Source organism: Amblyomma mixtum, chromosome 10, assembly GCF_055824585.1.
Source record: "Amblyomma mixtum isolate Tamu chromosome 10, ASM5582458v1, whole genome shotgun sequence".
In the NCBI taxonomy this organism is placed as follows: domain Eukaryota; kingdom Metazoa; phylum Arthropoda; class Arachnida; order Ixodida; family Ixodidae; genus Amblyomma; species Amblyomma mixtum.
Genome location: NC_143021.1, coordinates 159,113,148 through 159,140,006, shown reverse-complemented (window position 1 = coordinate 159,140,006; position 26,859 = coordinate 159,113,148). Strand labels below are relative to the sequence as shown.

General features: G+C 45.2%; 1 protein-coding gene across 1 annotated transcript in view; it reads left to right on the top strand.

Moving 5' to 3' along the window:
* Positions 1-1,177: 1,177 nt before the first annotated feature.
* The window catches only part of LOC149327499 (1-phosphatidylinositol 4,5-bisphosphate phosphodiesterase-like), a 129,864-nt gene continuing 104,182 nt past the window's right edge, over positions 1,178-26,859 (top strand). Inside the window, 8 exon segments of the mRNA XM_089563975.1 lie at positions 1,178-1,654; positions 12,400-12,497; positions 17,651-17,748; positions 19,489-19,575; positions 22,464-22,523; positions 24,337-24,474; positions 25,350-25,429; positions 26,767-26,820. Of these exon segments, the coding sequence (XP_089420101.1) occupies positions 17,665-17,748; positions 19,489-19,575; positions 22,464-22,523; positions 24,337-24,474; positions 25,350-25,429; positions 26,767-26,820 (503 nt within the window). The 5' untranslated portion in view covers positions 1,178-1,654; positions 12,400-12,497; positions 17,651-17,664.

Here is a 26,859-nt window from a genome sequence, read left to right as displayed (position 1 = left end):
AGCATGAGAGCCTAGCTCATAAGTGGGGTATATAAGTTGGAGCAGAATTCGAAGTGTGTTCTCTGGATGTACATATTGAGCTAATGTATGCTACTAATGCCTGAATGTGCAGTACGTGTTGCTTGTGTGTGATGCATGTGTGTCTGTTGGCTTTGATTTCCATAAAAACATGTTAATTTAAATTCCGTAGAAAAATGTTGATTGGCACTAGGCAGAGTGTCTCCCCGCAGTCCTCATAAATCAGTTTTCCTTTTGCACATTGCAATGTGTTAAGTTGTAGAAATATTCATCCAAGATCCTAGAGAATATTATTCAAACATTTAGCTACCTTTCTCAATGAACGTAACATATTTTGTGAATATTTTCTGGGTCAAATAACTGCCTGGCCTAATGGGTCCAATATTGGCTAGTCCAGTTGGATCCAATTGGTCGGGGGCTAAAAACACAACTGGAACCAATTGGGAAATCCAATTGGAAAAAATGGGAATGTCCATTTAGTTCCAACTGGAATGTCCAATTGGTTCCAATGGTTTTTTTTGACTGTGTACAAAGACTTCCAAACTTCTTGTCGCGGCTGATGCCAACATTCCGTCGTTTTCTGCTGCCCTCATCCTCAGGAACACCTTGGATACAAAAAGTACAGAAAGTGCCGCAAAAAAAAAAGATATATGCTGGATGTCCGCGGGAGATTCTCCGCATTTCCGGGGGATATATCCGCATGTCTTTTCAAGATTTCGCAGGGATGTCTGTCACTATAGCGAAAGTTACAATATGATATCTGTTGTCATATGTTTAATGTCAGGAAAATATCACTCAAACTTCCATTTGTAACATTAGAGAAACAAAACGGGAAAATAATATGAGAACAATACATATATATATTTCAGAACAATTAAAGATAACATCGTACTGTTCTCGTTTCGCTAGCTGTGTGCGCGGCCTTCACTCACGGAACTCGCAATCTATTCGTAAACACGTGCCGTTTTCCTCATCACGAACAACCTGAGAGCGGGCAGCAAGCACGCGAACCTTGTTCGCGGTCAGAGGTCAGTGGCTATGACCGGCGCGGCTTGCTCGAGAGGAGCGCAATAACGAAACAAGCAGCGTTTGAGAGAGACCGGAAAGCCAGCGCTCCGCACGCAGCTTGCAGTTTCGGTTTCTAAAGCAGACACGGTCGAGCGATAAGCGTGGGCGCAAATTCCTCGGACACAGGCAGGTCTCGGCTGGGAGGCACGCTTTGAAAATGTGCACCAACTTGATCTAAACCGTCGCTCCAATCAGCTGATGCGATACCGAATGCTCACCGCGTCGACTCGCAGCGAATGCTTTGTACCCTTGTTACGTCCTTGTACACGTTCGTTCTGCTGCAGCTTGTTAAGCGGCTCAATTGCTATAATTAGATTAGCGCTGCATTTCTAGTCTCGCTGCCTGCAGCATGGCAGCGGGAAAAGAATCGCCATCGGTGCCGAGGTGAAACCCGAAGAAGCTTAGCGAACGAGTCGAGTCCGGCACAGAGTGGTTCCAGCCGAACTCGCCGAGAGTGCGGCGGCGCGACGGAGCGCACGGCATCAGTCCCATCATCATCTCGCGCTCTCTCCGCCACTGCGGCAAAGGCGGCCGACGGCGGCGAGCCAGCCAGCGACCCGCCGAGCAGGTAAGCGCGACGCCTTTTGCGATCTCCTTGCGCATTCCGGCCTCGAGATCGCCCTGGAACGGGTTTCTTTTTTCTTTGCGCTAGTGGCGGCGTCGCCCCGCGGGAGACCCCCTCCCTTCGCTCCTTTCGTTCTCGGTTCTGGGCAATTCCCTTTCGCGCCGCTGCTCCGGGTCGCCACGGTGTTGCTGAACTGACCGCGCGACCTGCGATTCCTTCGTACCATGCGCGACAAGCGCCGTTTGTTTACGTTCCTTCTCGCGGATGATTGATTCGCTGGTTGACGGAGCTGCGTCCGAGTCGTTCTCCTGGCACTCCGCCGGACGTGATCGGCGGCTGGACGACTTAAGGTTCGGAAAGTAGGGAATGGCGCTCTGTCCGAGGAAAGCATGCTGCCTTCGTCGTCCGCATCTTGCCGGCGCTCTCGAGTGCCTGTGGTGCTTCGCGCATTCTCGGCGAGTGCCGGTCGTTCCGACCGTCATTCCGAGTGCGCGCTGCCTGCGCTTTCGTTTCTTTGCCGTTTCACCCCGTGATTCCCGGACTGTCGCGAGAAAAAGTACGGCGCTTTCTGAGATGGGCAATTAGCGGCGATGACGTCGGGCGATTCTCGACGGGGAACTGAGAGCGGATGCCGAGAGGTTCACTCCATGCGGAACGCTGTTCCGGTGATGGGCGCAGCTCGGAGGTGCGCGCCGTGATAGGAGCTAGGCTGGCAGGTGCGGCGGCGTCGTCACGTGAAGACGCGCGTCTCATCTGCTGGTGTCATGTGCGTCGCGTAGTACACCTGCGCTCGGCTCATTGCATCGATCACCGCGCTTGTGTATGATGCACGCGTGCGGTTTGAGCGCCTCTCTATAAATAAGGTGCCCGGTAATGATAGAACCGTCGTGGGACAGCGTGCTCTACGACGGCGATCGACGGAAGCTGCGTCGATTATCGTCCCGTCTATATATTTATTGCTTCGCCCGCGTGCCTCTCGTACGGCGGCAGATGCCTTATACCGCTCTTTTCGCTTTGCCTTTAAGGGCCTTGCTTGATAGCGAGCGCTCTGAAGTCGCGATTGTTGCATGTACGGGACATTACGTCCATAGATGTTATGTATCCCCCTAGAAATGAGTCGCAGCGCATGTATATATATTCATCTCAACGAGTGTTGTTTCACTCATAGGGTATGTAGTGTGAGGAAAACATTGCACCATGCAATGGCAGGTCACAGAATGAATTGCTAAGTCGCATTTGTTATCAAGCTTACGAACTGTATTTAAATAGCCTTTTCAGACACGCATTATATGTTCTGCTTTCAGGAAGTAGTGGAGCGCATTTGCAATACACACAGATGGTAACAAGGACACGGGACAAGCTCTATATACTACAAATCTGAATGTGCCGTACTACTTCGTGAAACTATGAAACGTTTAGCCCATCTGCAAATACTGTTTAACCATGTTCTGCGATCAAGAAAAATCTGAAAATTCTATCTATGTGGAACCCCCTATATAACAAATAAAGCATGCATGGCTCAAGAAAATTTAGGAATTCATGCACGCTGCACACTTCCACACCTGTGGGATTGCAGAGTTATTCTTCTGTCAAACATTTACGCAGAGTTATTTTTCAGTATTATCCGAAGCTGTTTCCATGATGAAAAATAAGCTACAATGTCCTTTAGTAACGCATTCCACCACGTGAGAGAAGAAACTTCACAAGGTTCATCTTTATTTCTTCTTTTGGAAAAGCAAATCTTTTTTCTGGACATGCAAGGGCCCAGCCATTCAGTCCAGCAGACATTTGATATGCAGCCAGCATCACTGACTTCTTGAAAACAGTGTTAGATGCTTCGAAACAACTTTCACGTGCACGGTCGTAGACACCATGCCACAAAGGGTTAGAGCGCAGATTTACCGATTTCTGTACAGGTGCAGTCAAAAGTAAATGGAAGGCAATATTCACGAAACAATTTAATCATTGGACCCCCAATTCATGCATCCTTGAATACATATGTGCAGCATGATTGTTAATGCAACATGTCAAAAAATTGTCACGACCCGGAGAGAGTTGTCTGAAGATCAACTATGGCTTAAATCAATTTCATCTTGGTTTATTCCAAGCGTGTACTTATATTGGTGGCCTTCTTGGCAGTCATCATCATCGTCAGCTGAGGGAGCAGAGGAATGGGGGACAGGCTGAACTGCAAGAAAGTGTGCAGGAGTTGAACAGTACTGGGCAGTTATACATGCAACCATCAAAATAATGCAACTGCACATCTCTGAAGTAATCCGCTCTACAACTGAATGCACTTATTCAAATGGGAAAATGCAGACACCCACCAAAAAGAAAAGAACGACAGTTGGTTTGCGTAGTTAAGCCAAGCCAGATCCGAACTAGGTGTGCTAGCGCTGTGTGGCCCTTGTTCTGCATTGTTTATCGTCCACCTGCCATCTGGGTCATGTGACACACACACACACGCAAGGGATGCCTGCCTCTAAGTGGGCTTCAGACGAGCAAACGCACAACAGCCTATTGCAGGGAATGGTGCTGGCGTGCTAAAAACAGTGTGCCTGTTTATTCATATTGAAAGGCCTTATTTTTGTTTTTTCTTTATTTTATGGTCAGTGTCTGTATTTTCACATTTCAGTATGATTGTCTTCAATCAGATGAGTTTTGTGCAACTCGATTGTGACTTCATTAACTAGTCAAGCTTCGCAACTAAATGCAATATATTGTACCGCATCAAACTCGTGTACTGTCAAAACAAAGTGTGCCAATTTGTTTACATATAATGACTTTTATGGCAGGAATGAGTCGCAAGAAGTATAATTCATACCCTGAAAGGAACATTGGGTCACATTGTGGAGATATGAGGACTTGACAAAAAATGCATAATTAATCATCTGAGAAGGTGGGAATTTTTTTACTGCAGTATAGCTGTATAGGTTTTCTTTGTAGCTGTGTGGCTGTGCTTGGGTGGGTGTCAATGAGTAATTACACTCTAATTACAAAACCTACTCCACCTTGGGGGATTCCCCTAAACATTGGCCAACACTTTTCCCAAGTTATTGGTCAATTCGCACAGGCGTTTTGTTATCAAGCCTTGTCTTTCGGGAACAGGAGAAATATTCATTCCAAAAAATGCATTCACTGAGAGGCATGCAAGTTTGGTATATCAATAATTATTTTCTGACAATAAAAACTTTTTTTGCAGATGCAGGCATGCGAAAATGTTAATGTAGTGAATGTATTTTATTTAATTAGGATTTGTAGTTAATTTACGCTTGTTTTAGTAGTTGTGGCAAATACCAGTGTGCAGTAGCTTTAGTGCGATCTGAAGAGGGAGGAAAAAAAAATGATGTTTAATCTTACTTGGAAAAATGTGAGGGCATAATGTACCAGGACACAGGCAGATTGGAAAGTTTGGTTGACAGGTACACGACCTGTAAGCCCCTTTGTCATCTTACTAGAGAAGATAACTTTGGAACTTTGTGGATTTTAACTTGTTAAATATAGCATTTAATATAGCTGGAGCTCTAAATGAGGAGGAAGTAGAAATTTGTATTGAATTGCAGAAATTAGGCTTTAGATTTTTGTGTTAATTTTAAGGTCATCCATATCATACTCGTTAAATTGTTTAGATAATGTTTAGTAGCATTACTTTTTCTAGAAATACTACTAAACCTGTGCTACTATTTAACTTTAGTTTTGTCTGAAAATGCTTTTAAACGTAGTTTGGTAGCATTAACTGGCGTTAGATGGAGGGCAATGTCTTGAGCTTGTAGAAAAAATTTGTTTTAATCACTGAAGAGAGTACTGTTCACATATACACCAAACAAATTAGCAGTGTATCAGGCACTAGTTTTAGTACAGTAAAACCTCGTTACAGAGACACTTAAGGGGCCCGGGAAAAATGTCTCTTGAAACCCAGGTTTCTTGTAGAGAAAAGTTCTAAAAACATTGAAATTATAAAAATAGTGAATGAGTTACAACATAAACATAAACAAATATTGTGCCTGTTCTTTTTTATGACTTCATATTTCACTGACATCAAGATAACTTTTAGACGTGCTGTTAATACAAAACTACACTGGAAGAATTGTCGAACACCACTGTCTGGTGGCAATATGGCATGACTCAGTCCAACTACCGGCATACAAAGCAACCGGCTCCACTGATGTTGCGACAGAAATCGAACCCAGTGGTACTCTGTCGTCGGTGCGGGAGTGTGACTGCAATTATAGAAGCAGAATGACAGAAATTTAATGGGTGTCCCAAAAATGACTGATGGATTTTGAAAATCAATAAAAAAATGATGGAATGAGATAGAATTGTATTGTTTGCGGCCTTACGCTTAGGAAATCTGGGAATTTTATCCCTTCAAAATTCAAATTTAGTTTACATTTCCACCAGCAGGTGGCGGGTATTTTCTTTGGAAACTGCGCCTCGTTTCAACAAAACTGTGTTCCAGGCGGTGGAACTCGAACACAATAAACACCCGCTGTTCAACGGAATAAACCATTTTGGTATTGCGGAATCACAATCTCAGTAGCGCATGCTATCAGCTTGACGGTGAACTATGGGATGACAAGCTCAAATATGCTCTGTTTTAGCTATAAATGTTCCAGATCACCTGCAGCGCCACGTGTTGATGGAATTGTAAACTAAATTTGAATTTTGAAGGGATAAAATTCCCTGATTTCCTAAGCGTAAGGCTGCAAACAATACAACTCTATCTCATTCCGTCTTTTTTTTTATTGATTTTCAAAATCCATCAGTCATTTTTGGGACAACCGGTATATGCAATTAGACAGTGGTGACAACCATACGAGGCATGACGTACTGTTGTTGAATGGAACAGAATCAAGCCAAGGGAATGAAAAGGGCAGCACATACGAGTTGGTATGACGTTGGCCGCTTTGCACGAGCTTATCTGGGTTGTGTCTCTTCTGAATAGTGGAGAATTAACTCTAGGAACCTAAAAAAGTGGTCCTTACTAACCGAGTGTCTGTTGTAACTGCGTCTCTTGTAACGAGATTTTACTGTATTGAAGGTAGTTATTTAAATGGAAACACTGATATTAAGCCTTATGTGAACTCCGCATGGGCTATCCTTGAGTCTACAGATTCATTATAAAATTTTTGAAGGTAACAGTTGTAGCATGGATATTTTGTGGCTTTATTTTGAAGGGAGTGTTCTTGAATGCGTTCAACGTTCCATTTCCATCATAATTAGAAAGTGTGTAAATTGTAATCCTTGGTTGACTGTAGATACAAGTTGCTTGCAGAAGAAGGTAGATAAATTGAAAACTAATGTGGAACGGACCAGTTTCAGTACAGTTAGAGAACATGTGTAAGAGTAAATAGCATGTGGTGAAGAGAAATGCTATCAAGCCCTCATCTTGTCTTTCACAAAAAGTTTTTGCAAAGATTTTGGCTTTAGCTTTGTTCGGGGGTCCTGCACGTTCAATTGGCGAAGGTTGATGGATGGGAAATGTTCGTATAGTCTTTTCGTGATTTAATGCACTTTTGATGTCTATTCCAAGTGCTTCTCTGAAGTGTTAATCAGGACAGTGTTTCAAGTTCTTTTTTAGTGCTTATTTTAACAGGCCCTTGATTAAAGGTGCTGTGCTGAGCAACCTGAGAACTACTAAAATTAAACCTACTCATGAAACTTTGGCAGAACAACACTTTTATAAATCACTGGCTGATCTCTTCAACATCTACAACATCAAAAATAATTGAGCACATAACTCACAAGTTGTTTTTTTTTTTTTTTTTTGAAGAGCACGTGGTAATGTCATATGTTTAACATAAGTTTCAGCTGGTTTATTCAATGATTTTCTGCACAATTTGTTGGGGTTAACGTTACTTTCATAATGAATGCACTTTAAAAAAAATTCTCTGAAAAATTTAGGGTGTGTACATTACGCAGGGCAAAATATTGAGCCCCATTTTTTACACACACCTTGTTTACACTGATGCCAAACATTTTAACCAAAAAGTACTAACTGTGAGAACATGTTGACATCAAGCTTTTTATGCAAGCTTCATTTAGTAATGAGTATGTGGCATGCTAATTGTATGTCACAAATTATAGACCCTGGGCTATAGAGATAGAGGGTTAATTAATAGCAAGTTCAGTATTAGCACATGAAGGTATTCTTGCATATTCCTCCAGCTATGCCACATGAAAGTGCCATTTACTTTTTACATAATTTAGTATATATGCAGAGCATGTTTAGAATAATCTTTTTTTGCATTTCTCATAAGCAGTCATGTTTTGTTTCCATAAGGCCGGACATTTTCACCCTACTTATAAAAAAAAAAATTACTCTGCGTATGTAGGGCATGCGATGCGAAGGCAAGACAACCGCTGGTCCTTAAGGGTAACGGAGTGGATTCCAAGAGAAGGCAAGCGTAGCAGGGGACGGCAGAAAGATAGGTGGGCGGATGAGATTAAGAATTTTGCGGGAATATACGGTAACCGCAACTGGCGAAGGACAGGGTTAACATGGGAGAGACATGGGAGAGTCCCTTGCCCTGCAGTGGGCGTAGTCAGGCTGATGATGATCCACCAGAGTTATTGTATTGAGAATGCATTATCTTTGAGTGAACCACATGCTGCATGTTGGGCTCATAGTTGGCTGAATCGTGCCCAGAGAAGGAGCACATACGTGGACGCTTCAGGTCTTCCACTCGTGTGCTCTGGTTTGCTCCAGAATTGTTTTTTACAAATGGCATTGCTGCTGCCTTTCTCGGCCCAGCAACTGATGGCTTGTGTGGCAAGCTTATTTGTCCACTGCTTGTGTCGCTTACCCGGATGCTTAAGAAGCACTGTGGAAGAGCAGTTTTGGCTTCAGGGTATTGGCATTAGGTTGGGAATGGTGCGAAGACCTTCAGTAACCGAAAAGGGTGTGGGGCTTCCTGGACTTGGACGAGGAAGCCCTTCCGTACTTGCTCAGGAGGGATGGCTGAAAGGACGTCGAAGGTGCGTGTTTCGCTTAAACGGATTTTTTTTTTTTGTCTCATGTAACCAGCAGTGTTTAGAATGCCCCGAGAAGAACGCAGTGCAGCTTCAGAGCTGGCGCGCCTTGGTTCTTTTTTCGATGGCACTACCTGTTGATGCATTAGCTGGTGCTTATTTAATACCCATTAAGTTTATCCACTCACACAGAACTTTAAAACAATGCTAAGCACAACTCCCCTCAATTGTTGTTCTCAGTAAAAGTTGATTCTCGGGCTCTTTCTGCCCACGTTGACGATTATGCGGCAGTAAAAGACAGATTTATCACTGGGGAAATTGAATTTAAGAATCTTCCTGCCAGCCAGTTCGCACTCGTGACATACCTTCCGAAGAGGACAAGTTGCCACCATTTTGAAGTGAATGGTAATGTCGCATAGCTTCGGGGATCCATGGTTAAAAAGTCTGTGTTGACGCATGCACTATACTTGTGACATTGGCCAGTGATGGCAAGGCCTGTGTTTTGGTTTTTGTGTTTTCCAGTTTTCGAAAGCTCCATTTTTGGGATGAGAAGGTCTTTTAGAAAGCCTTTTGATGCATATCGATGTCTATTTGTTCTCGGTGCATGCGGTATAAGCGTGCATATCTGCAGATCGATGGAGACGTGCAGAGAATGGGACATAGCTGTGATAAACATAGTAGGCACTGCGTGCCTTGCATTTTTGTTTTCCTCTGCTGCTGTGCATCCTATTACAGTTGTGTTCACAGGCCGTTGGTGCATGAAACACAGTTGTGGTATCATCAGCCCCCTCGAGGATCTGAGTTGACTGCAACCATCCTACTCCTGTAACCTCCGTTACTCGGGAGGTTACCCTTAAGGACAAGCGCTTATCCTGCCTTCGCATTACATGCCCTGCCCAAGCCCATTTCTTCCTCTTGATTTCATTAACCCATGTTTGTTCTCTCACCCACTCCGCCTTTAAAAAACCAAGCTTGCGGTGAGTGGATCCACAAACATTTTCAATATACTCATCCCAGTTCAGATTGTCGGTTATTATGACAGCGACATAATTTAGTTGATTAGACCGCTTGATTTATTTTTGGTTAATGGTATAGTTGTAGTATTTCAATGGTGGTTTTTATTGGTTGCTGTTATGTGCCACCCTAAGTGAGCTCTTTAAGAAAATAAAGTGACACGATGTTTCAATGTTGTCACCTTGTTGCAGGCATATGAACTTGCACAAAGCATCCCCAGCGAGCGCACTATTTTGCCAGCTGCATTGTGACACCTGCAGCTGCTTTCGTCAGATGAGTGACAACTGGCTGAGCCAGGGCCGTGCTTGAAATTCCACACTGATGTGGACGGGTGCTGACCAAATTAGGGCAGAGGCTTTGCAGTTGAACAGAATGGAAAGTTCGGCTAGTTGGATACTGTTCCTGTAGAATAAGTGGGTGCAAACGTTGCTGTGTGTTCGTAACATTTGACCAACTTATTCATAATGAAAAGAGAAGAGAAAAGTACACAACAGCTGTATCTTACTGGTACTCACCTATGGGGCAGAAACGTGGAGGCTAACAAAGAGGGTTCAGCTTAAGTTAAGAACAAGGCAGTGAGCTATGGAAAGAAAAATGATAGGTGTAACGTTAAGAGATCGGAAGAGGGCGGAGTGGGTGAGGGAACAAACGCGGGTTAATGGCATCCTAGTTGAAATCAAGAGGAAGAAGTGGGCTTGGGCAGGGAATGTGATGCAAAGGCACGATAACCGCTGGTCTTTAAGGGTAACGGAGTGGATTCCAAGAGAAAGCAAACGTAGCAGGGGACAGCAGAAAGTTAGGTGGGCGGATGAGATTGAGAAATTTGCGGGAATACGTTGGCCGCAACTGGAGAAGGACATGGTAAACTTGAAAGACATGGGAGAGGCCTTTGCCCTGCAGTGGGTATTCAGGCTGATGATGATGATGATGATTCATAATGAGGAGACTTACAGCACGCACAGCACACATTATGCCAAGCATCAGCTTCCAATTCTGCTCGGGCACTTCAGAAAGGCAGCGATATTTGTTGCCGCTGTCAGCGTGCTGCTGGTGTGGCTCTCTGGGATTCCGCGCAGAAGTTTTTTTGAGGGCAGTAGAGAAAGATGTCTTACACTGGCGAAGGAAATAAGCCTGCTGTTTTGCAGTCCGTGTGCCTTTGGGATTTCGTGGCTTGAAGTGTAATTTTGAATTCAAAATGCAATTCCAGAAGTCGCTCACTGTTGGCCTCTTCAAAATTACCTGCAACACTTCGTGCATGTTTTCTACTGTGTCAGACCTTCTTGTGCCAAGTTCCTTTTTTATTGTAAAAAAAATAACAACTAGTTGGAAGGGTACTAGAGCCGGGCAATCGCACCATTCATGTCTGCCAACATACAACACCATAGCCCCTTGGCTCACTGCTGTACATATGAAAAAGCACTGTTTGGGGGCTGGTTGGCTTCTTAGTTACTTGCAAATGATACCAGAAATCTCTGCCCTTCTTTTTAAAATTTTTTTTCTTGCAATGGCATAAAAAATGGTGTGCACTTTCTGGTGGAAAGTATAATCCTGCTACACAGTTTCTGTCTGTAGTTGCATAAGCATTGTAGCCTTCTGGCTTTTTTTTTTTTATTTCAAAAGAAAGTTTACAAGGGTACAATATGCACAATGCTATTGGACCCATAGCCAGAGGCTAGTTTCGTGTCCTACAAGTATTTATCGTACAGCATGGGGCAATATGAACGTGGCCAGCTGAATTTCACTTGGACCATGCCGATTGTTATTTATGAAGGAATGATATTTTGGCACTTTACAAAAGCAGCAGGACAGCATGTGGGAACGTATTGATGAATAGTTTTGAATGCTATCTCAATAATAGGTTGAGCTGGTGTGATTCTTTAAAATGGAGTCAAGTTTTGGCACTAACCTCTCTAGCTTAATATGCGGTAACATATGATGCATGATGGTTACATCAATGTTGTGAACAGGCACAGAGTCGGGAGTTGTTTTTGAAGTTTGAAGTTTATTTTGACAACGATACAGTTGTCATGGAAGTTGACAAAAAGGCAACAGCATGCCTGACTAGGCGTCAACCTCCTGCAACGTGTGACACATCATACAGAACATGGCAAGAAGGGCAGTCATTGAATACAAAGAATACACATGTAGCATACATAATCGCTACATAAAGGATGTACAGTTCACCTTACCGTAAACATATGGATTGTAGACAAAACTTTTAAATACAAGCACTTGGGACATTACAAGATGTTTAATTCAGAGACAATACATACATGTGAAGACTCTTTTTGATTGTACCTACAGACTGGCTGTCATTTATAATAGATATAATTATGGGATGGTGATTTAAGAGATCTGCAGTTTGGTTTGTTAGTTTCTGTGAACCATAGTTCGTGCGCATTATTTCTTTTTGGTGTATTGTGTGGTTGAAGCCATAATTGTGCTGCCTGGAGAGATATTGTTGAGTGGAAGTATGCGGATTGTATTTTAAATTTTCGTAGATAACCATAGCTAACTTTTTCTTCATTACGTTATATTCACGGTTAGTATTTGATGTTTCTTAAAAAGAAGTGCAGTGAGGATTTTTGTGAGAAGAGGGGGGGTGCAAGGTATTGGCAGGGACACAACGGAGATGGTGTGAATGGTGCACGTGCAGCGAGAGTACCGCCATGCAGGGGGACTTCACGACTGCTTATAAGTGCGATTGCAGTTTTTGTAGAAGTGGTCTCATGACGATGTTTCTTGTTTTTTCTCATCCCCAGAGCACGACCGACCGCCTGGATGGGATTCCCCTGAGGGTGTTCCCTGGTGCGGCTAATATGCCGGGGCTACCCTGCTGAGCTGCTCCGCTGCTGATGCTGTGAGTGTCATCACCCAGTGATTTCCCTACACACTCCCTGGGGGGGGGGGGGGGGGGGGGGGGGGTGTACATACCCCATTGTTTTTCTGGAGGTACCCCCTTAATCTGCTACAAATTTTTTTTCCCCGCACAACGGGGCATTTTGCCTTCCTTGTCACGAGTGTTGGAGTCATAAAATTTGATAGTCCTACGTGACTGACACAAATAAAAATCGGCTGTGGCTTATGTAAGGTTAAGCCTGGATATCGCGAAGTGAAAAGCTGCGGCGATGCTCGTGGTTTAGCTTAAGGTTATACTTACGGTTACCCTTAGGGTATAGCTTTCTGGCTTTTCCGAAACCTATTGTCTTAGGTATACAAAGTTTGTATGGAGGCGGAGGAAGAGACGTGCGTGTAGTGAATACAGTGCTGTCTTAGAAGGTTGCCTTAGAGAGATGTACTGTGGTGTCCATTCCTTTCGGGTGTAGACCAAGATATGAGAGACAGGCATTTGCTTTCCTTAAAACCAGTTTTCATTTCATTTCATTTTCCTTGGCCCTTACGGCAGTCAAGTATCCATGGAGATATGAGAGATGCGTTCATCAAGAGCAGGATGAGGATGCTGTTCTCTTGTATCATCTTGAGTTAAATCATAGATGATTAGTTGGCGTACTCTGGCAATAGGCGATATTCAAAATTCCGCAAGGTCGCTTTCCCACATAGCAATGTCGCCAAAAACAAGATGGCCGACTTCGCTATAAAGAAATGACGTGGGCTGCAGGACAGGCGCTAAAGGTGCGCATAGAATGTAAGAAACGTATTTTAGAAGAATAAAACAAAAAACTAGTCTTTCCTGCCGCTTTGTTTCAGCTGGAAACGCATGGTCAGCCATCTTGTTTTGGGTAACATTGTTATGTGGGAAAACGCACTTGCAGAATTTTGAATATCCCCTATTATAGTGCGCAAAAGGAAAAGCACTCTATTGGGGCAAGACGAGCACACCCAGATAGCAACTTCTTAATGTTTGGCTGATAGCCCCTCAATACTCATCTGATGCCCATCCTTGTGCTTCTGTCTCTTGTCAGCTGTCTTCCCCTAGCACTACTTGTCATCATGATTGCTTGTCAATGCGCCCAGCCTTTCACATTAATGCAGCTGAGAATTTTGGGGTTTGAACGTGCACTGACAAAAATGAAATCTGAATTCAATTTTCAATCAAACTTCTATATTACCGTCTAGGAGAAAGCAGGGAGAAGTTTGTGGGTTGTGTGCATGTCTTGTACGGGGTGCTGTTCTTTTGTTGTGCAATTTATGTGCACTGCCTAATGGTACTTACGCTGCTGACATCTGTAAAAGCTTGTGCTTTTCACAGTGGTAATGATTGTGGTGTTTTCCTTTGATTCCTTGAAAACTGTTTTTACACAATTTTTTGGTGTTCTCATATTTTATTTATTTATTATGGTACTGCATATCGCCCGAAAGCATTGCTCTAGGGGGTATGTTACAGAGGGAAAACGCAACAATGGTTAAGGCAGCAAGATATCATTGCAACAAAAACAGGTAAACACACCATCAACAAAATATCTACAAGTCAGAAGCATTACAGAGTGTGACTCTGGAGAATGCTGAGTTATGTTGAGTCATTGCCTTACTGTTTTTTTTTAATTCTTGAATGCACGGCTGTCAGTGCTCTGTTTCGCTTTGGCCACAAACCAGTAGTAGGGTGAACATTTAAGGTATTGGTATCGAATCGCTCATTTCCAATTTAGAAACAGTCGAGTTTCAGGCGTGCTCTTTCATGCCCTCTAACTACCATCGTAGCAGTAGTAGTGTGACTGCTCTGAAGCCAAGTTTGTCCCTAGTGCTTCTTTCACAATGCAGATGAGTATTTTCACTATCTCTTCCATAAGATTTATCACACTTGCTACCTCTGAGAAATGTTTCTAACGAGAGCTTTATATATGGCATCATGCATTGATCATGGTTACAAAGTCAGGAAGCCATCTTGTCGCACAAAATGTTTTTACGATTCCTGCACACCCAGAACTTGTATCAGCTGGAGTCACCTTCCTCATATCATAGCTCAAGTCCCAGACAGTAGCGCATTTTGTAAAGTTATTAATTATTAATGCTATCTTCTGATTACATTCCTGTTAACTGTGTATTACTTAACTGATTGGTGCCTGCATGCTGCATGTGCTGTAGCCCACTCCCTTCTGTGGTGCCCTGAGGGCAAAGATAAATGAATCAGGGGTCAGCATTGGTGCAGGCAGTGTGTCCAGTGATAAGGAGACGATAAACAACACTCTTCTCTGGCTTTCAACTGCTTAATTACACACACACATGTGGAAAACAGTTGCTTACAGACTAGTATGGCAAAACAGCAGGAAATATTCTTTTTCTTCAACTCTTTTTTTCCAACCTGCAAAGGAGCGAAGCAAACAAAAGAGACAAGGAGCAAAGGAAGATGAAAAGAACTTAATGCATATATACTTGGTTCCTTTCGTTTTCAACCTTCCTTTGATTTTTCGCAAGTTGGAAGGAAGAGCAAGAACTGCTACTGCTGTTCTAGCCTGCTGCGCAGAATACATGTTTTTATGTGTGTGCTTGCATACGAATAGTTGTGAAGGGGGGCAGCAGATCTCTAAAGAAGGAAGGAAAGAGCTTGCTGCTCAACCAGAACGTCTATTGAGCTGTGTATTGGGGGTGGATGTGTCTTTCATTCCACTCAGTGTGTTACAAAGCTCGAGCTTGATGGAGCAAACCCCAGAGCCTCAAAGCAGAGGTCGTCCCTGCAGCACTGCTGAAGTGCCCATATGCGGCTTATGCAAAGTGGTCAGAGCACCTCTTCAATTGTTTCTCTTGGCTATACCACTGGCTTGGTTGTACTTACATGTTGGAAATAAATGAGATTTGTTAGTATGCTTTACTTTGTACTGCGTTTCAATGGGATACTTGCCTTTCCTAGTCAGAATGAATTGACAGTCTACTTCGGGTGCAGCAGTGTGAACCCCACAAAGACCGCTGTCTCTCGCCTGAGGGGGTGGAAGGGCATTCTTCCTTTCGTGTCTGCTTTTGGCTTTCTGCGGCCGATGAGAAGGGGTGTTGCAGGTACACCTGTTGCGAAAGCCCCCTTATTCGGTCTTTCAATGCAGCTTATGATGTGGACTGCTGGCTCATTCTGACCGAAACAGGCAGATAGCTCATCTAATTGCAGTATCAAGTGGAACTCGCCAACAAGCGTCTTTTATTTCCAAAATCTGAGCGCAAACGAGTGGTAGATTCATAGTGATGGTTCAACAGCGCAAACACACACAGACCAAGAAGGAGACAAGACACATACACCAGTGCTTTTTTCGTTTGTTTTTTTGTGTGTGTATATTATGACGTGCTTCTTCCAAATAAAAAATCAGTGTAAGTTCAGCGCTGGTGTGGGTGTCTTGTCTCTTTCTTGGTCTCTGTGTGTTTGTGCTGTTGAACCATCATAATGAATCTACACCAACTTGTCCAATCTGCAGTTCTTCTACAGTGATAGTTTAGCCAGGAGAAATATTTTAGGAGGGGCTCCGAGCGATGCAACGCACCGTGTGTGTGGCTCTGCTTTTGATGGGAAGTGCACAGTGGTGCCCCCGTGCAGTAGTGCATGCTTTTATTCACGGTGGGGGGGGGGGGGGCAGGGCAGTGCAAGTCACAGCTCCAGCCGGGACCCGAGATTCTCGCCCCGTTCGTTAGAGATGCCTTCCCACTGGGCGCTTGTTCCTCTCGTGTGTTGTTGTCCCACGGTTAATTGGAAGCAGGAAGGCTGGGTGATCAGGCACTGGGTCCTTGTGGGGCCTTCGAGCAAGGTCACGGTCGTGCCCTACGCTGGGGGGGAGTCGCTCTAATGAGCAACACGCTGCATACGGAAGTGGCTTCTTCAAGGCTTCGCTAATGACCTCCCCCGATTATGGCTGCTCCTGAGCGAACATCCCTCCTCTTGTTGTCTCCCAAGAGAGCCGAGCTGTTGCTTTTGGGGCCAGGTCGTTCGTCAAGCATGTGAGTGTCGTGAACTTGAGCTTGTGGGCTTCGCCACTGATCTTCCTCATGGCTTTCTGCGGTAGCAAAAAGATGTTGCCGGCTGGGTCGTGCAGATCCCTCGCTAATTCTAGAGCGGGACGAGTGTAGTGCGAGTTGTGAAAGATCAGGCAAACCTGGGATACAACCTTCCTGCCAGCGTCTCTGGTGTGTATTGCTATGGCTGTGAGTCTCATGCAGTCACCTTAGCCAAGTGTCAGCTATTGCAACATCGTGTTGGCCAGGGAGAAATTAAGTGGCTTATTTCTGTCCTCGAGCAAGCCATGATTTTGCATTGTTAGCTAAGTGTTAGCAAAGCAGAAAGGCTGAGCGACTTGACAGTGTGCTAGATTTTCCCTTGAAGGGACTGTGAGGATGCCTTCATCCAATTTTCGTTGTTAATGAAGTTGACTCCATGGTTTTTCATGGCTGGTGTTTGTTTGGCAGCAGAAGACATAGTTCATGCTGAGAAAATTCCGTTTAAAAATTTCCCTGCAGCTGTATTCAAATTTGTGACTTCAAACTTCCGACACTGAAAAGGACTTTGTGATCGCTGTTTGTTAAAAGAATGCTTGTGTAGCCTGTCATCAGAGATATGCACAAATAGAACAGTCTGTGCATAGCTGAAATTTGTTTATGAAGACAGCCAGCGCTGGTTACACCTGTACTTCAGTTCAGGTCTTTTCAGGCTTATGTGAGCTCTGTTGTCAGCGAAAGTTGCCCCCCCCCCCCCCCCCTTTTTGTAATTCATCATCATCATCATCATCAGCCTGACTACACCCACTGCAGGGCAAAGGCCTCTCCCCTGTCTCTCCAATTAACCCTGTTCTTTGCCAGTTGCGGGCACCGTATTCCCGCAAACTTCTTGTTCTCATCAGCCCACCTAACTTTATGCTGCCCTCTGCTACGCTTGCCTTCTCTTGGAATCCACTCCGTAACCCTTAAAGACCAGCGGTTACTTTGCCTTCGCATTACAGTGCAGTCATCTTTTGATGCAGGCCAACTTTGATTTATCCTTAATGTCCATTTAGTGAAGTGCTTTGTTTTGGGTCTGGTGACGCTAGAAGCGGTGAAACTTCTGGTACACATGTCACCACGCTGAAAAGACTGTTGCTCTTGCAGCCCCCGGTTCCACCATGACGAAAGCGTACGACTTCAACTGGCAGCGTCCCATACCTGAGGCTCTGCTCAAGGGATGCATCTTCGACCGCTGGGAAGAAGTGCGTGCATTATTGTTGCCTCTCTTGTTTGCCCCCCCCTTGTGCACCGTTGGTGCAGCATGCCCCACTGATCTTATTACCCCTGCACTGTGTTAACTGTACACATGGAAGAATACGTTTGTCAGCACAGCACCAGCTGAGAAGAGCTGCTCTTTGCCAGGTTTCTTGTCCACCTTGAGCGTGTTGCTGCTGCGCCAAAGCACCTTTCCTTTGAATTGCTCGCCACCTGGAGCGCAGTGATGCTAGGCTATAGACCTGGATTATCGCAGGAATGACTCGACACCTGTCTGCGTCCATTGCTTCAAAAGGGTTAAATGTTGGGCTAGTTGGTGTTCAGACTTCACAGGCATATTTTAGCGCTAAAGACGGGACAACACAAAAACAGGACGAATAAGGGCGCTACTGACAACTGCTTTATTGAAGCGAGAACGAGACTGCAAAGCCCGTTCAGCCCGTTCTCGACGATCCGTGCTGGTGTAGGTCTCCAGCAGGCATCGGCGGAACTTGTGCCATGATGTTAGGGCGTCTTCTCGGTTTTCGTACCAGGTACGTGCACCGTCCTCGAGACTAAAGAAGACGTTTCGAAGCTTGGCGGCGTTGTCCCACTGGTTGAATGAGGCCACGCGTTCAAACTCGAGAAGCCAGTCTTCTACGTCTTCCAGCTGACTGCCGTGGAATGGTTTGGGCAGTCGCGGATTCTGCAAGGTGTAGTAGGGTGCAGCTTGCATGGCAGGTCGATGGGTGGGTGCTCTGGCAGACTCCAAAGGCCCGTGTTCGGGAGGTAGGCCTTGGTTTCTCCGGCTAGCACGGTGCACAGGGGTGTCCACTAGCGAAGGACTGGAGCCCAGGGTATCCGGAGGAGTATGAGACATATACGGGGATCTTTACCCAGCGCCTACACCAAAATATGTAACGGAAAATAGGGCGGCAGGTCGCTAACCAGCAGGATACAGCAGCCAGCCAGCCAGCGCGAGACACTTCAACGTCTTCGAAGACACTTCAGCGCCACCTGAGAACACCAGGTGGCAATATAAACACGCTTCTGGCCTGCGCCAGCGCTGCCTACCGAGGAACTTGGAATCTACATAGGAAATCATATAAGACATACATGATAGGAAATTTATCTCGGCATTATACAGAACGATAGACGTGTTTCTAACGCAGTCCTGTCCCCCTTTCCTTGGAAGCTTGGAAGCTTTCTTTATCAGGAAGCAGTCTTAAGTGGTTACCGTATATTTTGTGTTATGTTCTTCTAATAAACTTTAGTTGCGAGTCAGCGCTTGTAGTGTCTCCCCTCTTGTTCTGCGTTCTCTGTCTAAGTTTATGCTGTTGTTCCACCATGAATTCGCACCAACTAGCCTAAATGTCTGCTCTGCCAAAGATGCAGGAGGCCTGTCGAAAGATAAATGCATGCAAACTCTGACACTGACAGCAAAACAGCCCAAAATTTCTCTGGTCATATGGTGCATTGGTAGGCGATTGTGCAGTTTTGAATTAGCTCTGGGTTTACTGCGCATGCCTGCATATTTGTGTGCAGTTTTGTAAATTATCAAAATATTTATGCAGCAATTATTTGGTTCCTCAATCAGTTGACCACTAGGGCTCAAACCCTGGAAGTTGATAACTTTTAGCTAACATTTAAAGCGATGTGAGAGACATAGTGAGGAGTACTTGACTGCTGTCGTGGCCACAGCTGTGTGACACAGCCCTTCCCTTTTGTCTTTTCCTCGCGGCCTACAGGAAAAGGAACAAGTAGTGTACGAACCCAATGCCCTGTTCCGGGTCGACGAGTATGGCTTTTTCATCTACTGGAACAGCGACGGAAGGGTGAGTGTTCACGCATTTCTTATTATTGCACTGCAATAACGGTACAGCTGTCGTCACACCAAAACCAAATCAAATCAAATTTATTTCAACACCACAACGCAAAGCTGTGGGTGCAGGCAAAAAGCCCCCAGGAGGCTTGACGAGGCCTGCACCCTACTAACAGACACTTGGCAGAAACAGCTACGATGATCACTATGTTAGGAATGAGCACAAAACAATAGGAAAAATTCAGAAGAACACGCAAGAAACAAAAGAGAAAACAAATGACATGCAATCTTCTTTCAGAGTGAGGAGATACATTCCGAGTTAAGAGTAGTTGGCAAACAGTATTTTAACATTTGACGGCCGTAATTTGTACGGGTGCGAGGAACTGCCCAGCGGTCAGTGCTACGTGTGTTGTACACATTGGTTCACAATGTTAATGAAGCAAGATCTTTGAGGTATGTGCCATTTTTGGATATGTCGCGGCGGTAGCGTGACCTAAGCACTGAATTTTGCAATGCGGTGACGTGTAGAAGCTGCAGTTCATCGCAGATTGGTTTTGTGTGGGTGTTACAGTTGGCATTTTTAATGATACCTATTGCTTTTTTCTGTAACCTAAAAAAGAATGTTAATATTAGTTTGTGTGGTAGTGCCCCAGATCAGAAAGCAGTAGCTCAGCGTGGAAAAAAAAAACAGTGAATTGTAGAGTAGCAATTTAATGTTTTGTGGCAAAATAAACCATAGTCGCGACAACAAGCCAACTGTGCAAGCCAGTTTAGAACGAATATGGGCGACCTGCGAGTTCGAACACATATTCTCGTGGAATGGATACCTGCTACTGTAGCTAGCAGTCTAAATATGGCGGTTGATGGACCAAAAATCGCAAGGAAACTGGTGCAAACACACAGAGAAGTTGCAACAGAAGCTGCCACAAATATGAAATCTAATGCATGCCACTTTTAAGGTTACATAAGCTTCCCCATGGTTCTTTCTTCCAAGGGTCTTCAGTCACCATCTCAAGTGAATGCCCTGAAAGCTCACTTCTTGGCTGAAAGTTACCTATGCACGTGCTCTGATATACAAGCCTCTAACACCCAAGTTCCATCACTGACGAATTCTGTTGGAAAATTTCCAGCGCACACAGGACAGGGACAAAGAAGAGGACAGCACAAGTGCTATCCCTGTCCTGTGTGCACTGAAAATTTTCCAACATGCTTACCAACTCGCTCGATTGTCAGTTTTACTACACTGACAAATTCCATGAGCTTATTTTTTTTTTTTCTCTACCACCGCCTGAAAACCCCTACTTTCAGTGAGTGCTCGGCTTTCATGTTGGCACTTCCTCACTTTTGTGAAGATACCATGCAGGTATTCCGGAGCAAAAAAAAAAAAAAGAAGGAGGGTGGAATCACTTTGCGACATTACTAGCTCGACCCGAAATATTGATACTGCTCTTATTCGGTATGTGCATAGATCAACTTAACCCTTTTGAATAATGTTCAACTTTCTCACATGTGGACAAATGTGGAAGGGGACACATGGAAGGACAAACGTGAGCTGCTGGTGACAGCTGAAAAAAAGCTTGTTTTAAAATGGACACTGAGGACGAGCTAAAGTTGCCCTGTGTTGATAGTTTACCACACCCCAGTGACTGAAAGCAGCGGCACTTACATTTAAAACAGACCTTTTATGAGCAGGGCGGGGTGAAAAAAATGAAATGTGGTTGTTGCCACCAGAGATTGTGTTCGCAAGCAAACTGCCGTGACATCAAGATAGTTTGTAGCCAAGGCCAGGCTACAGGACCATTCACTTTCTGGTGGGGGTCATGGAGTCCTGTTTGTTCTCTGTGTCACATGTTTCACGCAAGTGGCAAGCCAATTCTAAATCCAGTTTTTTTTTACTATAAATGTGTCTTTAGTTGCTGAGCAGAACACAACATGGCCAGAGCGAGCTGCTTAGTCAGTTCTTACGAAGAAAAAGAATTAAAAGGCAGTTGTCCTCAGTGTTTGTTTGCTCACTTGTTAGACTGATTGCATGGTAAGCAGGCACCCTCAATCCATGCCTTTTATTTGTTGCATCTGCTACTGTATGCTAGGTTGTGGGTTTGGCTTTGGCAGACAAATCTTGGCCACGGTTACGTGGGAAAGTGCTTTTGACAGAGAGTTTGGTGAACGTTAAAAAATCCCAGATGGCGAGCATGAATTTGGAGTCCTCCTCTGTGGCATGCCCCATTGTTGCTTCCTGTGACGTGAAACGTTGATTGTTGACTTTGTGGAGACCCGACGCCGACTTGTGTCTGTGATTCGTCTCCGCAAATTTGGTGACTCCGGACTTTGCGTCTTCGTTCTCTGCTCCTGGCCTGCGCTTGCATCAGCCGCTTCGCTAGGCCTACCACTGCCTGGAGCTTGATACCCCGCCTACCTTCCACCGTGCAAGCCCTGGCCACGGATCCTTTCTCTCATGTACCGTCTCCGTCGCCTCGCACGCCGCCACCTCATGAGTCCGCGGTCTCCACCCTCACGCTCCCTGACTTCTGGTCATCGGACTCGGAACTTTGGTTTCTCACCATCGAGGCCTTGTTCCATCAGCACCGCATCGCGTCCGGGTCACCAAATTTGTGGAGACGAATCGCAGACACAAGTCGTCGTCGGGTCTTCACCACAAATATATTTGGCTGGATGCGCTCAGCCAGGCAGGAACGGGACAGTGTGCTGCCGGCATGCAGTTAAGCAGCCACGAAATCCAGTCTGCGCGTGCTTGGCAGGCGTACTGGGGCTGTAGTCGTCTCCTGCGGCCGGACCACGATGGCACGCCATAACTTTTTACTTTGCAGCTTTGCGTTTCTCTCAGATTGCGATTCACAAAGTGCATTTACATGTGTGTCTGCTCTGATCTTCTGCTTCCAGGATGGCCAGGTGCTCGAACTGTCACAAGTGAACGACATCAGAGCTGGAGGCATACCTAAGGTGCGTCTCTTTTCTTCGGGGCCGCCTCTGTTGCTATATTTTTTTTTTGGTGTCATGTTTGTGTGACTGGAAACTTGGTAATTCTGGGCTTCTCATACCAGAGTTTTTTTGCAGTGAGTGGCGACTTGTTCTTCTGCCTGCATTAGCCATGGGCATGCTAAACGCAAAAAGAAAAATTCCACCTATTCCGGTTCTTAAGTGTTAGCCATTGGCTCATTGTAATAGTAGATATATAGAAAGATGGGCTTCAAAAGAGAGTTAAAACGATATGAAAGTTTTAAAGGCAGAACGCTGCATTAATTAGGTGCGTCTTTGCTGCTCGTCGCACTGCACCACTCGCACAGTGTTGCCTGTTGGCCCATGACGTCCTGTGCAGTGCCAGTTTCTGGTGTCCAATACGGCATTGAGCAGGTTTTGCCAAGCACTCTGGGAGTCAAATTTCTTGTGCATGCATTTATTGAGTGCAAATTTTTTGCACGCTGCTCTTTGAAAACAAAAAGCTGCAGTCTACAAAGCTGCCTCTTTCACAGCGTGTTGGCCAGAGCACTGAATGTTGAAGGTGCAGTGTCTAGTGTCTCTGTTCAAAAAGGGAGGGATGCACAATTTGCTCACACAAAGCGCTCATTTTTTAGCAATACCTGTGTATCTGGTGTTCTTCAGAGAGTGTTCAAGCTTTGAAGCTACAGGCATGCTGCTTCCCAGTCACTGCATGTGTGGTCCCTGCCGCTGCATCCCGGTCTCATTCATCAGCATTCCAATAAGAATTAGGAGTAGTATCATCTACAAGCTTCTTGGAATGTTGGGAGTTTTATCTGAACAGTTTCTGCTTAATTTGGAAGGAAAAGCCACATTCGCGAAAGAAGGGGTGCGCATTAGGTATGTATTGATAAGGTTCTGGTTTTTGGTGAGCATCTTTCTGGTCACCTTGACAAAATTCTCCCGAGTCACTTGGAAGGTGCAGATGTTTTAAGATTTTTTAGTTTGTCAATGCTTCTTAAATTCTTGTTGGCTGTGGCCAGAACTTTCTTCAGTGCAAAACCAGCCTGATGTTAACAGTCATTCAGAGTCATTTCTCTCTTCCAATACTAGCCCATGAATTGTTTTATGATGGGGGAGCCTGCTTTGTCAGCATTGTTTTTGTTGCTAACTGACAGCTAAGTTTTCTGGGGCTATGAATCCCTGCCGTCATTCGAGCCTGTCTCGCCATCAGTGGTGTAACTGAACACAGAGTGCAGCGGAGGATAAACGATGGCTGTAGAGAAGACAGCGCAGTGAGGAAAGTGGAGGTTGCGTGGTTGGCCCGTGGCACCGGAGTAACATGCACCATCGTTTGCCTGCCGATGACGTCACTGGTAATGTATGCGTAGCTCGCCAGAGATGGCACCAGAGTAGTGTGCACTGTAAATGTGCTGGCCGTTCACCTGAGGCGAGTGGGGGCTCGGCGGCGGCAGAACACTGTGCGCACTGCCTAAATTGAAACCCAGAGCGTCTTCCCTGTGGCACTGCGTTGTTCCCCGTGCGGTCGAGTACCACAGCAGCTGCACTCAAGAATCGCGTTACCGAGAAGCGGAATCATTGGCCAGTTATTGGGTTGCTCACTTGTCAGCAGGGTTCCGTATAGCACTTATTCTCCTTGGTACCAGTATGATTTATCCAGTGATTTTTCTTTTTTTTCTTTTATTGTTCGTTGCCCACTCTGCTTGATCCTTGGGCTTTGGAGTAAACAAATAAAATAAGTGGCAGCCTTCCCTGGAGTATAATGCAGATGAGATACGTGTTTGCAAGAACCAGCATTTGCCTTCCCCCATTGCAGGACGTACGACTCCTGGCAGAGCTGAGCAGCAAGAACCGGTATGGGCTGGATGAGGTCTCCCTGACCATTTGCTCGGGCACAGACATGGTCAACATCAACTACACGCACGTGGTCTGCCCGGACCCCGAGACAGCCAAGGCATGTGTTCCACTGGTGCATTGTCTGGCCCATGCAGTTTTGTTTCTTTTTGGAGGAAAGGGATGAAATGGTAACTGCCCACTTTCTGGGTCTACTTGTGGACCTTTGAACCATGCTGTTGCTAAGATGTGAGTGCATAGTAGTAGTAAATGGTCACTGCGGTGGCGGGAAAAATCTAGGGGCATTTTTCGGTTTCAGTTTAAGGCCAACTCATGATATATGCATGATCTTGTGCATGCAAGATACGTGTGATGACATGACATCGTTGCGCAAAGGTGCTTCAAGCACCAAATTTTTCCACAGTGTTTCTATTAGTGATTATGTCTTCAGTTTTGTGGGATGACCATCCTAGAGCAGCTGTGCATATCTATCCCAAGGTAGTTTTGTTTGCGACATATTTTCTCAAGTGGTGCACTGACCTCCTGGTTGTACTCATTTGGCATCAGGGTGTGGCCATGCTCACTTGAACTCTGGGTGGATTCTGCCTGGAAGCAGCTGGTTGCCTCTGCTACAGTGTTCTCATTTTTTTTTTTTATCACGTTGGCACTTGGTGCCATTGACATGGCATTACAGGGGGAGGTGAGAAATAACAAACAATAAACAATGCAGCACAGTGACAGGTAAGAAGTAACAAGCAATAAACAGTGCAGCACATTTCAAGGCTCTAAACAATGATGCAGTACTAAGACCAGGAGTGCATACAGAATAAAACACAACAGCTAAAAACAAGAAGCAAAAGTTTCAATAGACGTTATGGAAATGGCCTCCTTGGGCAACCAATACATTTATCAATTCTTTGGAAAAATGCTGCTTTTGATTTCTTTTGCCACAGTTCGCACTGCCCCTGTTCACGAAGTGCCTTCTCCCGTGTGCAGGTGTGGCAAGCTGGCCTGCGCAGCATCACCAACAACATCAAGGCAAACAACGTGTGCCCAGCCACCTGCCTGGAGAAACAGTTGAGTGCACTTTCACACCCCAGGGACAGGGGGACAGGGGGACAGGGGGGACAGGGGGGACAGGGGGGACAGGGGGTGGGGGGGGGGGGGACAGGGGATTTTTGTGGGACAGTTTCCACTTCACTGATATTATCTTCCAAGAAGCTTCAGCCTGATGCAACCTCAACAGAGAACTGCAGAGCCCAAAAGTGCCATGCACCGAGTGACTGTTTGCTACTTCAGTGTTGTGGCGTGGTCTACACAGAGACCACGCCTTTGCACTTGAGTGGCAACAATGAGGGCAGAAATGCCTATTCAAGCCAATCCATCTGCACATTGAATCCATTTTAATCTAAGGTAGCAGCCGCAGTAGTGGCGAAGAGTTGGCTTATTCTGGCAGCAGTATTCGTTTGCGTATAATTTAATAAAACAAACTGAATCTCCTGGACTTCCACAGCGTCAGTCATGATTCTGCACATATTCGTATAACACGTGTGGAAGTTCCTGAACAAATTATAAAATTCCGTGGAAGTCTGAAACGATCAAATTCTGAGAAATCAGTCGGTAGCTATTTTATTTTATTTTTTACGGTAATGCTTCATTACAGGAAGCGCTGGATGATGACCCTCGTTCTGCGTTATAAGCTGGGATGATGAGGCATGTGCGTTCTATTTTGGGCTGACAGTCATTTGCTCGATAACTTTCGTCTTGGCAAGTAACGACCTTGGAGGTTGTTAATTAATAGTGCACGAGGCCTTGTGAAGTCATGGTTTAGACATGCATGCATAGCTCACATAGCTCCCAGATATGCGGAGATTTTCAGACTGCTCTGTTTTGATGTGGTGGTACTGTTTCTGGTGTGAACAGTTATGTTTCAGATGAGGCGTACTGGAAGGTCTCGTTCAGCTACGAGCACCTGGATAACAGCTTGCCATCGAAGAGTGGTTGCACAGTTGCTCTATTCAAATCGCTATGCCTCAAGGCTGGTAAAAGAAAAAAAAAGCAAAGAAGAGAAGTCGTGACTCTTTTTGAGATTTCACTCTGCAGTTATTTTATTAATACACTCAATAAATGCTCTTTTAGATGTGGATCCTGCTTTACATCATCATTTAGGAAACATCAGAATTGCAGAGCTGTCTAGCAAAGTGTGGCTGGTGTTTATTAGAAGTGTGGAAAGGAAAGAGTGCTCTAGTGAATGATAACTGTCACTGGTGATTAGTGTGTCCAACAGCACGTGTTCTGTTTTAATGCAATTCAGAAGGCAGTGTTTGCATCTCATGTTTGGATCATAACAGTCTGTGTTATACCGTGATTCAGAGCCACACTTGTGCCCCGTTTCTTTTCTGCTTTCCTCCAGCTGGATCAAGCTGGGGTTCCTGGTGGACCCAGATGGGAAACTGCCTGTTCGGAGGTAGGTCTCGCCTATCCTGTTGTCCGCTGTGTGCATTGT